Source organism: Erithacus rubecula (assembly GCF_903797595.1).
Source record: "Erithacus rubecula genome assembly, chromosome: 8".
Classification (NCBI taxonomy): Eukaryota; Metazoa; Chordata; class Aves; order Passeriformes; family Muscicapidae; genus Erithacus; species Erithacus rubecula.
Genome location: NC_136659.1, coordinates 29,576,825 through 29,591,495, shown reverse-complemented (window position 1 = coordinate 29,591,495; position 14,671 = coordinate 29,576,825). Strand labels below are relative to the sequence as shown.

Here is a 14,671-nt window from a genome sequence, read left to right as displayed (position 1 = left end):
CCTTTTCTCATAGTCCACTGCATGGCAGGGGCATCTCCCATCTGCATTGTGCATGAGGAATCCATCCCATCTTTCTCACAGAGGAGGCACTGGCCCCATTCTGGCTCCTTGACCACAAAAAAAGTTCTCTGACTGTTTCTGAGTCTGACAGGACAGTCAGGGAAGCAGATAAATCTGCTGGCATTGGCATTTCTCAACAGTGCTGAAAGGAGTGTTGGATAAGTGAATTTCTGTAAATTAGAGTTAGCAGTTACTTTGGCACAGATAGAATGAAAGATAGATCTTTTAAAATACAGACATAGAGTTGAAATACCTTGAAGTAGATGGCAAAGACTAGACCTTTTTGTAACTGTCCCAGAGAAATGTTTTAAGCTGTCTTTGTTGCACATCACTCTTTAAACCAAGCTTCCATCTCAGGCTATGAGGAGCACTGATAGTGTGCCAGACCTAACAGATCAAATGGTTAAGTCCACTTTTTAGAGAAATATTAAGATATTCCCCTTTATTATCCAATTTTTGTGTTCTTTTAAAGTAAGGACAAGTCTTTTTGGGTATTTGAGCATGAAAGGTTTAGCCTGGGGTCCTAGGCAATAAATTAATGTTCTAGTGAAGGCAGTCAACCACCTGCACAACTTTAGCCTTTATAATTCTATTTATTGTCTGCAAATATAGCACCAGATTAGATGTTTCCTGGAGAGGAGAGTTTGGTGTGAGGTATTCATCACTTTGTTACAGCTTCTTTGAGATCACCATGAAGTACTCCCTTGTACTAAATGAATAGCTCTCTTATCATGACCTTTTAATCACTTCATCATGAAGAGGTCTTTTACTTGCTACAGGAGTCTACTTCATGACACCACCATCAAAAGGCCTGTAATGTCATAAAACAGCCACAGCAGAGCCCAGCACAGAAATATGGCACAATACAGAAAATTAGTGGAGGTAGACCTAGCTGGCTGCAAGCAGCACCATGGCTTGCTAATGGGAAGTGCTGGAGAGGATAACTGGCTGTGAGCTCCATTGTTGGGGACTGCACCTGGAGGTGATATCTTGCTCAGTTTTGTAACAGGGTAGTGGAACAGAAGGGCAACAGTGTAAGCCTGTTAGCAGGGGCAGCAGCACCAAAGAAATCATGGAGATGTGGGAGATGAATAGGGCATGACCAAAAAGGAAATTTTAAAGATGAAATTTAGCTGTAGTGATAGTAGCTGAACTTACTCCTATGGAAAAGATTTTCTTTTCATGCTGTATTTAAAACGTGAAGATACTGGAGTTCACACTGCAGTGCAGAACTGATGTAAGAAGGGGAGAAATCCAAATTGCAGTGTTCAAGTTGTTTGAAGAGTTTAATCAGGGTTTCTAGAGAATGTCTTGGAGGGATGGAGTCCTGACCATGTTGGTTGCCTGCAATCATAAAGGTTTGATTGCAGTACAAGAGCACTTCAAACATGGATTTCAAAAGTAGTTGTGAAAGCTGTTCATAGCTCAACCTACAGGTAGATATACTCAAAGAGAACCAGTAATTTTCTTATAAAAACCCTATAAAAGTCTGAATAAGGAATTTATTGCTCTTAAAAAACCCTGCCAGTAGCATACAAAGATTTTCTGGACTCTCCAACACCCAGAGTCACCATTGAAGGTGTCTTGATGTCACAGTGGGACTGGGAAAGAGGATGGCTTATCAGGAGAACACCCCCTGCCTTCCTGCTGCTCTGTGTGTCATATCCACAGAAAGCAATTAATGAGGATGGTAATCAAGGCAGTGGAAAGCCTGGTTCATGTGCAGGTACTGAACTGTCAGAAAACAGTTCAGAAAACAGTTCTCCATTCATGTCTTCAGCCCTCCAGAGGAGGAGGGCTCTAGGTGCAGACTGTTCTGCCTGGATTCATTCATCATTTCCCTGAGCCTGTGAGTTCCAGCCACTGCCCACACACTGCAGCTCTGCTGCTGCTCTCCTTTGATCTGATCCTCTTCAGTTCCAGCTCTTTAAGGGTCTCAGCTCTGTTTTGTTCTGGATTTGTTCTTTCTTTTGTTATTTCTCTTTTTTCCCATCCTGATATTTTTAGCCCTTTCTTTTTGTCTTCCTTCTTTCATCTTGCACGCTTGCTGGTTTAGCCATCTGCTTCCCTCAGCCCAGTTTTCTTTTCCATTTTCCCTTTGCATTTCTTCAGACCCACAGGCCATTTATCTCATTGCTTCTCCTTTCTCCAGCTCCATGGGGTCTTTTCATCTCCTCCTGCAATTTGTAAGCAAACAGCAGATGAGCATCCTCTATTTGCTTCCTGCCTGCTGCCTGAGTGACTCAGATTGTCTGGAGAAGAAAAAGACAGATTGACACTATAGTCTTAACTTCAAAATTGACTCATCACATGCTTTGATTTCCTTTTTCTATCCTCATCATTTCAGGGCTCCTTCAGTTCTGTTTAGTTTTGTGATCAGAACCTGGACATTTCATTTATATGGGATGTTAATTTAGAAAATATTTTCTCAATAGTTTAACCCTTTTTTTTTTTGTTTGTTTTGCGTCATATTTCACATGAATCAGTTTTTTGCATATATTTGTAAATTTCACAACATGTAGAAGTGTGTTTCTTCAAAACAAGGTGGTTTTTTTCTGCATTTGACAATACTCTCTTTAGCAATCTGTTTCAATAAATACAGTATGTGACTCACCATGGAAAAACTGCAAATAAAACCAAGTCTTGATTTGATTTTTTTCTTCCACAGTTATCATAAAGAGCAATTAAAATATCTCAGAGCATTGTGAGAAGACTTGATGCCGCTTTGCCTTTAAGAATCAGCGTTTCAAAAGATATTTTGTTTCCAGTTAACAATTTTCAGCATGTGTGGAGACACTCAATCCAAATTCCCTAGATGATGCCTTTCGTGTGAGATATGAGTAATCCATAGGACCCTGTGAAAGATCAGGCTGTCTAAAGTGTCAGGCATACTAAAGTACTTAAATGCATATTTTTCTAAGACAGATTTGGATTCTCAGCTGCATTGACCAGAGGCAAGCACCCTGACCAGTCTCATATTTCCATGGAGATAAAGTTCTGATTGTGCTGCCAGAATTTATAGTGCCATGCACTTGTCCAGATCAAAATACACATGCACACTCTAAAGTTCAGAAAAAGAGAAGTTTCTATAAATCCCCAAATACTCATAAAGTCCAGATTTTGATCACACTGAATATGAGTGTGAGCATATGCTTGAAAAGGATGTGCACATACCTGTGGATCAATACAAAAAAAAAATGCATGTATTATGCTGGAGGCCGAGATTTACCAGTTTGACTGTCATGTAACAATGATTTCAGTGCAGGCATTCCTGTTTTTCAGTGTTGCAGGTGAATAAGCCAGAAAAACAAATATATAAATTTTTGTCATAAGTCATCTCATACAAGACTCAAGGAACATATTTTACATGATAGTGTAACTAATAGAATTTCAAATGACAGTGATGTGTGGGGCTTTCAGAAGTGGCAATGCAGAACATTCATTCTTGAATAATTCACTCATCTGAAGTTATTATATATTCAAAACTGATTGAGTTGCATATCCAAATGATGGTCTATCAGCTGTTGATGTAGGAGAAGAAAAAGAAGTTTCTGCATTTATTCTGAACTGTGGTTTGTATCACATTACTCTTGGTTGTATGAACTGAGTTTAATTGATTGTGATTTAATTTGCATTCTGCAGTGGATGTCTTTTTCTTGAGATAATTAATCTTATTGAAATATTCTATGTGAACAGTTGAGGCTCTAACAGATTTTCTAGAGGTGCTTTTTTGTTTAGGCTTCCTTGACAGCCTTTTTTCTTACAGATAAATTACGTGTCTCAAAATGTCTCGCCTTTATATTTATTTTGGTTTGGCAGCATATAGTTGTTATGGCTGGCAATATTTCATACCCCAAAGTATTAATGTTAACCATAAATTACTACCAATGATATGCAGTGGTTCTTATCAATCATGAGAAATAATCAATGCTGATTGAAACAAATAAATATGATGCTTTTCAAAGTTATAACCTTGTCATATAACTTCAGTGCTCAAATGCATCAAGCTCTATCTTAAATTAACTCTGCAATTACAAAGAGTTTTCAGAAATCAGATATTTCACCAAAAGGGCCAAAATTATGCAAGACTATAAAGATTTAGACATCAATAGTAGCGAAATTTACCTCTATTTTTTGTTTGTTTCCAGAATTGGGTAGAAATAATAGGATTTACAGATGGGTGGCAGTTCATCATCTCAGTATTAAAGATCCTTCAGTTGATTGTTTCTAAGAGTTTGCTCTGAAACCAGTTGAAGAACATATTGTGCCATACTATTTAAAATGAGAAGTCCCCTGTTGCTCTCTCTATCCCAGATATAATCAATATGAAATCAGTCATTAACTCATGTGGCTTGATTTACTGAGTTAACACCAGGAAAATGCCAGTTAAATACTGGAGCTCCAGGAGTAGAAGGTGCCACCTCACTGGTGCATGGTGTGCAGAATTTCTGGTGTCAGTGCATAGTCTGAGTCTCACTGTGTTTCTTGCCATGGCATGAAATCAGCAGAATTCCAGTTTTAATCAGTATTATTTTCATGAATGTGCAGAGGCCATCATTTACTGGTATAGAATGTGGTTTTTCAAGCTCTTCATTAATAGCATTCATTAATAGTTGTTATCCAGTGGTTTCATGCCCCTCTGTGGCTCAGAATTCAATGCTGCAGATCTCTCTTCATTTCTCACACACCCAAGGAGCCAATTACATGAAACCCAACCATGGCTGTGCCATATTTAGCTGTTCAATCCCATTTAGCAGCAGTTCCTATTCTGGAGGACACTGGGAGTCAGACTGGAAAGGCAAAGGAGAAACATTTGATGTGAGTAATTTTAGAGAAATTTGGATTTCACCATAATGTTATTGATACCATTAACATTATTAATTTATTTAGCACATAAATTGCAAAATGGATGGAAGTTTCATCCAGCAGCTGTGCTTTGCCTTTGGCAGTAGTCATGCTGCTCCTAAGTTAATCTTATTAACTCCCTCACAGGTTTTACTAACGGGGTGCTGAACATCTTGCAATACAAAGATAAGAAAGGAATCTCTCTTTTTTATTGTTTTGTGATCAGCACATTAGATACTGATTCCATTCTCTTTGCACTGCAGTCCCAGCAAGGTCACGTGTCTTAAAGCTCATAAAAAGGAAATGAGGAATAGGAGCTGGTTGTGTGAATGTTAATCTGGGTTTTTGGAGAGCAAGAAGCTGCTGCTTGGAATCCTGATGGCATAAAGCAGAGACTGCCTCCTCCTACTGTAACTCATTTGCTTTCAGCAGGCTTTCCACAATGGAGAGAGTTCAGCCACAAATAATCTGGTGTTCTCCAAACGTGTACCAGTTTGTACCTGACATTAAAGGCCTGATGAAAGCTTTTTCTCATTTTCATTGCTGGGAATCTGAATTAAACCAGTGTTCTCTGAGCAAAATTGTTAGTAAAATATCACTAACTACAGGAAAAATAATTTCAATAATTATGTATATAATATCCAGGGTTTTTATATATTTTAGTATAATTTATATTGGCCGTGGTTTTTGTATGAAGAGTGAACTTCAGTATATGTTAACTTACTGAAAATATATAATATAGTTATTTTTTCTGACCACAAGCACACTGTATTTACATCAGTAATCCCAGAAAAGTCCTCCATAACCATCCTGTGCCTCATTATGTCCCCTCATACTCTCTCCACCCAGCATCTGGTCCTTGCTCATTGCTTGTAGCTCATGGGCATGTTCTGGATAGTCCATTTTTCTTCCAAGGTATTTTTTATCTTAAAAGCAAAATAGGAATAAATATATGTTTACATTTCTTTTTCTAAACTGTATTTTTGAGCCTTTAGTGGTTATTTCTTCAAGATTTGGAATTTTGAATGAGATTCTGTTTGTCATTGTGTGTGGGTACTTCATTGCATGAATGATGGGTTACTTTTTGCTTGCCTTCTAATCACTTTACCCCAACAAAGGCTTTTTGGTTCAGTTTTCAGCATAAGTAGATTTTTCAGTAATTCTTCAAGTGCTTAATTCAACTGTAGAAAAGAGGATAAAGGCAGAATCCTCATTGTGTTGCTGGTTTTCATACTGTGCATGGCAGCCAGTAGCTCCTGTGGCTGGCACCCACCGAGGCAGTTGGGAAATGTGCCAGACCATTTTACCAGTGTATTATGAAAGATCTTCAAAAGTCAGAATGTCCACAGATGAATAGAGAAGTGAGTGTCCTTGGCAAGATGTATTCCTGTTTATTTCCCTGCTCCACTGTGTCCTGTCCCGTTTTTTGGGTTCATGTGCATTTTGTGATATTTAATGTAATGCAGGTTATTAATTAGGAAGGATCACATTTAGTTTTAGGTAGTTCTTTTTTTTCAGCTAGGCTTAGGAATATTTTTTTCTCCCTAACATTGTTGTTATAGATGTGATGGCCTGAAGAGATAACTGAGTCAAGAGGTAATATCTTTTATTAGGCCAACTGATGTAGCTGGAAAAAAATAGAAAACCTTTCAGGCACAGAAAACCTTTTCCAGGTCAGGTTCTCTCACAGCTTTGAACTGCCTAATAATTGACTTGTGCCTGTGAAGCAATAAAAGCAGTTTTTTGATCTTTCCCTTTTTATGGGTAACACTGTTTGGGAGGCATCCATATATTGCAGGAGTTAAAACTTTACTCAGCTAAGGTTGATTATTCTGTGTCCAAATCTGATTAAATTCTTTAACTCATAGAACAAGAAGATAGTCATTTTTCATTCAGACTGGTAGTCTCTTAAAATACTAGATTTTGTTTTTAATGGGTTCAGAAGTGTAAATTAACTCACAAAAGATCTGATATTGCACTGGTGAATCAGAGAGATCTGCATGGTTTTGAACCTCATCTGACAGACTGCCTCTCTTTCCAAAGCAGGATATGTGTTTGGAGATAAGTAGGATGGGAATGATGGCAAACACTGCAATTTCAGTTATTTAATGAGTCTCTGCTGCTCTTTTTTTTTAACTAATGGGAAGGGCATGGCTTTTAAATGATATGTATTTTTGCTGTGTACAATACAAAGGGATGGATATCTGTGTTGTGTGCAACATGGACAGCATTTGGCTGTTAAGCTTTGGAATAACTAAAGTACTACTGCAGGTGCTGAGATTTCCAATGTATTTTGTATACTCTCACCTTTTATAGTTCCTGCTCAGCCTGAGTGCTTTTATGCCCTGTGAGATATCTTATTGGAACCTGAAAGGGGAATTTACAGAGTGTAGCAGCACTGAGAACTGCAGAGATGAGTTCAAATTGCAGGTGTCTGTTTGGGGAAAACAAAATACAGGACAGTCACTGCACAACCTTGCAAATAGCCATGCCAGCAAGAAGGCATCATTATTGCTCTAAATAAATAACACATGAAAGAATGTAATTGGTTTATAATGCAGGAAATGGATAAAGGATGCATCAAGGTGTTTGGCATGCCCAAGCATTTTGGGATTATAGCACTGGCAGGTTCTAATGTCATCAGCTCTCTTCCATTTCCCTGGAGCTGAGAGCTCTCATCACACCATAAAAATACTGCTTCTGAGGTTTTTTTGGCAGCTCTTTAGCAAAAACACTATTCTGCTGAGAAATGCTTTCCAAATTACCCAGGGACAGTGAACTGGATATTTTCTGGAACATATTGCAGAATTAGTGGAGTGTGCTTGGCAGAGTGTATAAGACACTGCTTTCTTGCATCTTGTTGGGCATTGAGTTTCATGGAATTATTGCATTTTTAGAAACCACAGAAAGAAAAAATAATTCCTTGAAAGGTAGAGAAAAAAGGATACATGAAACTCCAGAACTCAATTGTTGAAAGAATCACACCTTCATCTAAAAGTTCAGATCATGATTGATAAGTGTGTTTTTTATTGTTGGCTGTTAGCTGAGTAATAGATTGTTATTTCAATACATTTTGACTGGAGCAATTTGTCTTGAAATTCTTTTTGTCACCTTTTTCTTTTAGGTCCTTTGTAATGGAGTTCTGTAATTTCATTTTTTTCATACACTAATGCAACTAACTTCTTCAGTGTTGAGCAGCACCAGATGAAAGCTTGTCATCACTTTATAAACTGATAAAAGAATGAATTCAGAAGAAATATTTAATATGCAATGGTTGTTACTGACTGCATTCTGTAGCAGAAGAAAAATTAAATAAATTGTACTGAGGGGGAGGTATACTGTCTGTCTGATTTTAAAAGCCATTTTCACAGTTCTTAACATTGCAGGGAACATTTTCCAGCTTATCATAATAGAAGCAGGCAAGTTATTTACTTGCCAGAAAGGCCTGAACCCTAGCAATCATTCATGCCACTTCTGAAGTTAAAGCTCCTCACAGTGCCCAACCTTAACTTGTATAATTATTTTAATAAATTATGCCAGGCCATTTTCCTCTTTTCATTTTACTCAGCTGATATGACACTGCAGAAATTGCTTTAATGCATTTAATATTTTAAACGGCTTTTCTCTCCTACATTGCTTTTCTTCTTAGAGATGTTTTATGTGTCCTTAGTCATTAACTGATTCTCTCTTTATATGGAAAATGAGCATTTTTCACTACAACCAAACCTTTTTCCTCAGTTAAAATCTCTCATTTTGTCAATTGGAGCAATTCAATGTCCATTTTTAAATATTAGTCTTCATTCAGACTTTTGATAGCACCTTGGTTAGAAGTCATGGAGTACAAGAAATGTCTGAAAAAGTCATGGAGTACAAGAAATGTCTGAAAACATTTTGGAATAGGACTGGTTGTACTGCAAAAGTGCTGTCTGAGCTTTAGTCTTGTTATTTGTATAATTTGCCTTTTTTTTTTTTTTTTTTTTTTTTTTTTTTTTTTCTGCTGAGTGCACATCCTCCAATGCAGGAGTTGCAGGGCATAATTCCCCAAGGCTCTTCCACAGAGAGCACAGCTGGTGCCTGTGGGGGAGGTTTGATCCAGGTGTTTTCAGGGTTGCTGGTTCTCCTCCCTGTGGTGCCAGATGGCACCTTCTTTTAGGGAAGAGCTGTGTGCCAGCCCCTGACACAGCTCTGTGCAAGAGGGAAACAAACAGGTTAAACCTTTGTACAAAACTACAAGAGCTTCCTAAGCACTTTCTATATGAGCCAGGCTAGAAAAATGAAGATTTTCAACATCCTTTTTATTGATGTCATTTTGATAATGATTATATTTCAGTGTGCGGCTGTTGCCACAAATGAAAATTAGGAATTTTTGCACTTCTAATTTATACATGGTGTTCCTGTTAAGAACTAAAACTAATATGAGTAAGCTGAGAAAAATGTCAGCATCTTGTCTGAAAGTGACTTCAGTGTAGTGCTGGTCTCCACTAGAAGTGTAGCACTTTCAACTTTTTTCAACAGATATTAATGTTTCTGCATAAATGTTTAGACAGAAATGTTACACAAGGCGGGAGCAGAGTTTCCACATGATATATGAAGTGTTGTTCTTGTTGTTACAGTATATTTTCTGTTTAAGCTGTCAGAATGACTTATTAGTTTAGCATTTCTTGTTGAAATATATTCTGTCTAATAATTTACTTTAAAAATATTTCTATTTAAAATATCTATCAACCCTCCACACATTATCTTTGTTACAATTTTCCCTTTTCCCACAAGGGCAAGAGACCCATTTCTCTTCTTTGTAACTGGCCTTTAAAAGCTGTTGGCAAGTGCCTCACTGGGTAACCTCTGGCAGTGCATGCCCTGTGCAGAAACCACCATCATTTAACCATTTCTCTGTTTCAGTCACACTTCCCAGAAGAGGCTGGTACCTTGCATAACAAAACAGTTTATCTTAAGCTGTAATTAAAAAAAAAAAAAAAAAAAAAAAAGTTTGGGTCATGTTTATTAATATATGCATGATTCTTACTGAAGCAACAGTTCTGACGTTAAACACCATGGACTTGGGAAAAGGAAATTATTTTTGTCTCAAAGGGGAATTTTATAGAAGGGATATTCAGCTGTTGCACAAAGCAGAGTTACTAATCTTAGAGACCTTTGTGGGATTCTTGCTGCATCAGCCAGCAAAGATTTAGGGCATGCTAAATTCTTGGCATGTGTTGGCAGGGAGCTAATAATGAGAAGGGAGTCACTGAAGGATGTTTCAGATGTCTCTGTTATTGAATGGCCTCCAGACAAAATAACAACCCCTGAAACCCTCTTGTGTAGCACAGTGACAAATTCCAGTGGCTCTGTCCATGTGGGATTCCCCTTTGCCTGTTCTCTTTGAAAGGTTCCCAGAGCAGGAAATGTAAGCTGAAGAATTCCCAACACATGTATCCATTGTCAAGGTTTTGGCTTTTCAGCTGTAGCTGTCTCCCTCTAACTGGGATTAACCTGTCCAGGAATAAATCCTTTGTGTGCCAAACAGAGATGCTGTAACTGTAGACATGAAGCTGCAGTAAATCTAGTGGATTTAATCTAATGGTTTTTTTCTGACAAAAGTTTGCATTAAAAAGATTTTTTTTTCTTAGTTCAGTAATAATTAGAGACAAATATATTTCATATTCCAGGACCATGAAGTAATTTAAAATCATATTAAAACTAATATGATGTAATTAGGATACTTTAATGATACAAGATGTAGAGGCAAAAAATGAGCTAGGTAAAAACCAATCACTTGAGCCTGGAAGAGAGTGAAATGTCTGTTACATCTGTGTGCACACTAATATTTGACTAGAGAATGTGTTATAGTTTGCTTTGATTTGAGCCCTTTGGTCTGGTGGTCCATCACACTGTAAGTGCTCTTCTGTTCCTGTCAGAGAATCCTACAGGTTTGGAATCCAGAACTCACTGATAACTTGCTTTTGAATGACGAAGGTTTACTGAAAATTAATAGTTCTTTTTTTTTTTTTTTACCCAAAATGACAAAAAGTCTTCAGCAGAGTTTTCCTGAAAAGCAAAGGAAGTCAGCCAAAATCAGACCAAAACTTGTTTAGTGAAAGCCACAGCAAACAGAGCTCTATTAAATACAGTTTTTCTGTTCTATGGGCCATACCTGGGAGGTCCTTCAGGCTGTTCATAGCAGGTGGTCAGAAAAATATCATATGACCCTGTATTGGTCTGCAGTTGTACTGTTATAATGTCTGGTTAAATTAACAGGTGTTAATGTGTGTCCTTCCTACAGCTTTAAAAAGCTGGTTCAGGTCTATTGGTTATAATTAATTCAGTAAAACATCATTTCAGTGATAAAGGTACTGGTGTTTACAGGGGTTGAAAGACTGACTGCCCTCATGGTAGTCTGTATTTAATTATTTAATCCTGTATTTTGTCTTGTAATTATTTACTTTTTTTTTTTTTTTTTTTTTAAACAGGTTTTTCATTATTCCTATACAGCTTCATACGTGATTTATAACATACACACAAGGTAAGTCACATTGTTTTTTCCACACCCTGTCATTATCAGTGTCTCTGTGCATGAGGAGATGCCAGTGTGCTCAAGTAAAAATGTTTCCCTTTTTTCAAGGGAAGTTTGGGAGTTAAACCCTCCAGAAGTAGAGGATTCAGTTTTACAGTATGCAGCCTGGGGTGTTCACGGACAGCAACTGGTAAGCACAGTCATTAAAAATGTATGGACTCCAGACAGACTGAGGTAAAAGCAGAACTGAAAGCCTTAAGATAAGTTGTGTTCTGTATTTCTGCACTATGCTAGTATGCTTCTGTTACAGCTTTTAGGAGAGCTCTATGTGTTTGTTTATTTTTATTAAAAATATGTTTTTCCAGGTTGACCCCAATAAGCAAATGGTGCAGTTGTTGAAAGAATCACATCTTTACTTAAATATGCACTAAAGTGATTTTCAGGATAAACATTTTCATAGCTACTGTGGGAAGGAAAGTTAAAGGTGAAAAGCAGTTTTCTTTTAAGTGCAATATCAATGAAAACAGTGGGCAAAAGCAAAAGCTTAGCATCCAAATGTGATGTGATGGACTCATGAAAAGTGATGTTTTCATTTCAGTATGAAAATTACTGCCAAGGTCAACTCTGCTGCATTGAATTCATAATAATAAAATGAGATGCCATGTTTCATGTATAATTTTTTTCCAGAAGTTCTACCATTTTTAATGAATATTAATCATCCATGGTCATCATAACCAATGCCAATATAAGAAGAAAAAAAAAATTGGTTTTAGAACAGCAGTGATTTTAAGCTGACCTGTGTTGGTAGTTGAAGGCAAGAGACTGATTACATCTTCAGTTCTGCATAAGAAATTCAGATAATCCTTGTTACAGTGTTCTAATAAGCTCATTAATGCCCCCAGGCATGATCCCAGGGCCTCCTTGCACATCCAGCTTGTTCATGCAGAGAGGCTGTAAGCTGAATGTCTAGAGAATATACCCTATTGCTTTGTATCATTCATCAAGATGATTGGAAAGTAAAAAATGTTTCTGGTTGGAATGTTTTGCATTAAGGAAGTGGAGGCAGGTGAGAAAAAGTAATTGGAACATGCTTGATACGTTTTAATTATTAACCACATTAATTTATTAATAATGAGAGCATGGCAACGGGATTAGTGGTAATAAATACACAGGTTATTTACCAGGCAGCATTATGTGACAAACCATGTAGGTTGTAGTAGAAAGGAAAAGCACTTGCAAGATTGTACAGATTTAAGAAATATTTTAATTAAATTTCATTAAATTGATTGGTCTGTGCTGGACCTCTGATCAGTAATCTAAAGTAGAACTAAAATTAAGTGCAGTGATTACTGTGAAAAGACATTTTTCTTTTCCTAAGGTGTTTCATAAGAACAGGGTCAGACTTACCAATCATAAACCTCAAGAAAATAAATCCATAATGCTATCTTCATGTGTTTTGCTTAAAATTATGAAAGTATGCATGGATACTTTCAGATGCAGGCACAGGCACTCCTATTACATCTCAAACCTGCAAAAAAAATGGGTGATCGTTTTAGGTACAACCTTAATCATCCAAATTTGAAAACATTGGCATAATTCATACTTGAGTGAGGATAACATCACTCATCTTTGTTAATGTCCCTAGTAGTGTTAATGTCATGCTTTAAAAATATCTGCTCTGCTGTGGGTTTTATGGTGCCATATGGTCTGCAGAATTAGGAAATAATAACTTTGAACACAAAATCTAGTGTGCACTCTGAATGGCACCAGGTATTGCCATAGAGATACAGTCCACTGAAGGTGACTTTAGGAAGTGCCAATTAGAAGGATGTCCTCTTGAAGCTGCTCATGTGGCAAAAGGTCTCCAAAGTGACAGAAGTGCCTTGCTGCACTACCCTCCCACTTCAGCAGCAAGCCAAAATTGTGGAAGGAGCATGAATGAATAAAGACTGTGGTGAGTAATGGCTGCTGCTGTCCAAAGGAACATCTGCCTCGAGCAGAAGCAGGACAGAGAGCTCATTCCAGCAGAACAGGTTAGGCAGAGGAAAGATGTGTGGCTGAGGACACATTGCCACAATGGTTCTGTTATAAAATTTGTCATTAGAACAAACACTGGGTTGGTGGAGTTGGAGTAAAATAGTAGAGGAAGCAACCAGCAGTGAAACAAGGCACAGAGGAAGGCATACAGGGAGAGATCCAATGATGAAAATCCATCAGTAGCTGGATTGTACCTGGGTGCAAACAAAGCTGCAGTCTCAGACTCATGCTGCCAAACACACTATGAGTGGTTTATCTCTGAACAAAACTTACATGTCTTTTCCATGGAATAAGGAAATAGTAATAATTCATGAGTAAAATAAGCAATGACATACCTACTCTAAATAAAATAATCATAGTGTATTAACCTGGGTGATCTCCAAGAGTCATTATTTTCAACTGGAGAGCAATTGGAGAAGAAATTAATTTTATATAAAAATTTGATGTAAAAGGACCCATGACACATGCTGTTTGCCATCACAGAGGTAGAGTGTGTGCAGCTCTCTAGAGTGAGGGGAAATAATCCCCCTTCATCTGTGGTGCAGAAGTGAATAGCAATAATATAGCCAGGACTAGTGAGCAAAATTAGCACAAAATGCTAAACACAAGGCACAGGTATGTTTGACTGAGCCAAAGATCCCAACTTTACAGTATTGCTATTTGGAAAGTCCTGGATTAAACCCAAATTGTAGGGGTATAACACATGGACTTGGATCAACTATTTTTGATGGTTAAGCTATAATGTAAAATAAGATGTTTCCAGTCCAGAGTTCTGCAGATCTATCTAACAGTACAGCCTACATAGTTATCTTAAGTTCTTCCAATGAGGAGAAATTGCCAATATGTTCAAACAGATAATATAGGAATATGAAGGAAAAAAAAAATAAAACAGGAAAGAAAGTATGTATGAAACCACAAAGTGTTGATTGTACAGATGGAATATGGCTGCAGTGCAATCAAGTATATGCAGTATTTTACATCCTTGAGGAAAGCTTGCATCAGTCTAAGTTTACTGTTAGGAATAACTTCTGGGGCTGTCCAATGGGTCATCATGCCCCACGTGGCTGGTGAGGAAGAGAGTTAGTTTTATGTCAGATGCCAGGTGTCTGACCCACAGTACCATTGTTTTCAAACTACCAAGTGATTGCAAGTTATTTCAGTTCCTTGCTATTTACCTAAAGTAGAGGATTTTGTAATGATTAAGAGGAAAGCTCAGAG

The 14,671-nt window shown here is 37.5% G+C and overlaps 1 protein-coding gene across 6 annotated transcripts in view; it reads left to right on the top strand.

Moving 5' to 3' along the window:
• The window catches only part of DPP10 (dipeptidyl peptidase like 10), a 445,885-nt gene that overhangs the window by 374,371 nt on the left and 56,843 nt on the right, over positions 1-14,671 (top strand). For all 6 annotated transcript variants that reach the window (XM_079310523.1, XM_079310525.1, XM_079310524.1 and 3 more), the window contains 2 exons: positions 11,373-11,425; positions 11,525-11,606. In XM_079310523.1, coding sequence (XP_079166649.1) covers positions 11,373-11,425; positions 11,525-11,606 — 135 coding nt within the window. The remainder of the gene's footprint in view (positions 1-11,372; positions 11,426-11,524; positions 11,607-14,671) is intronic.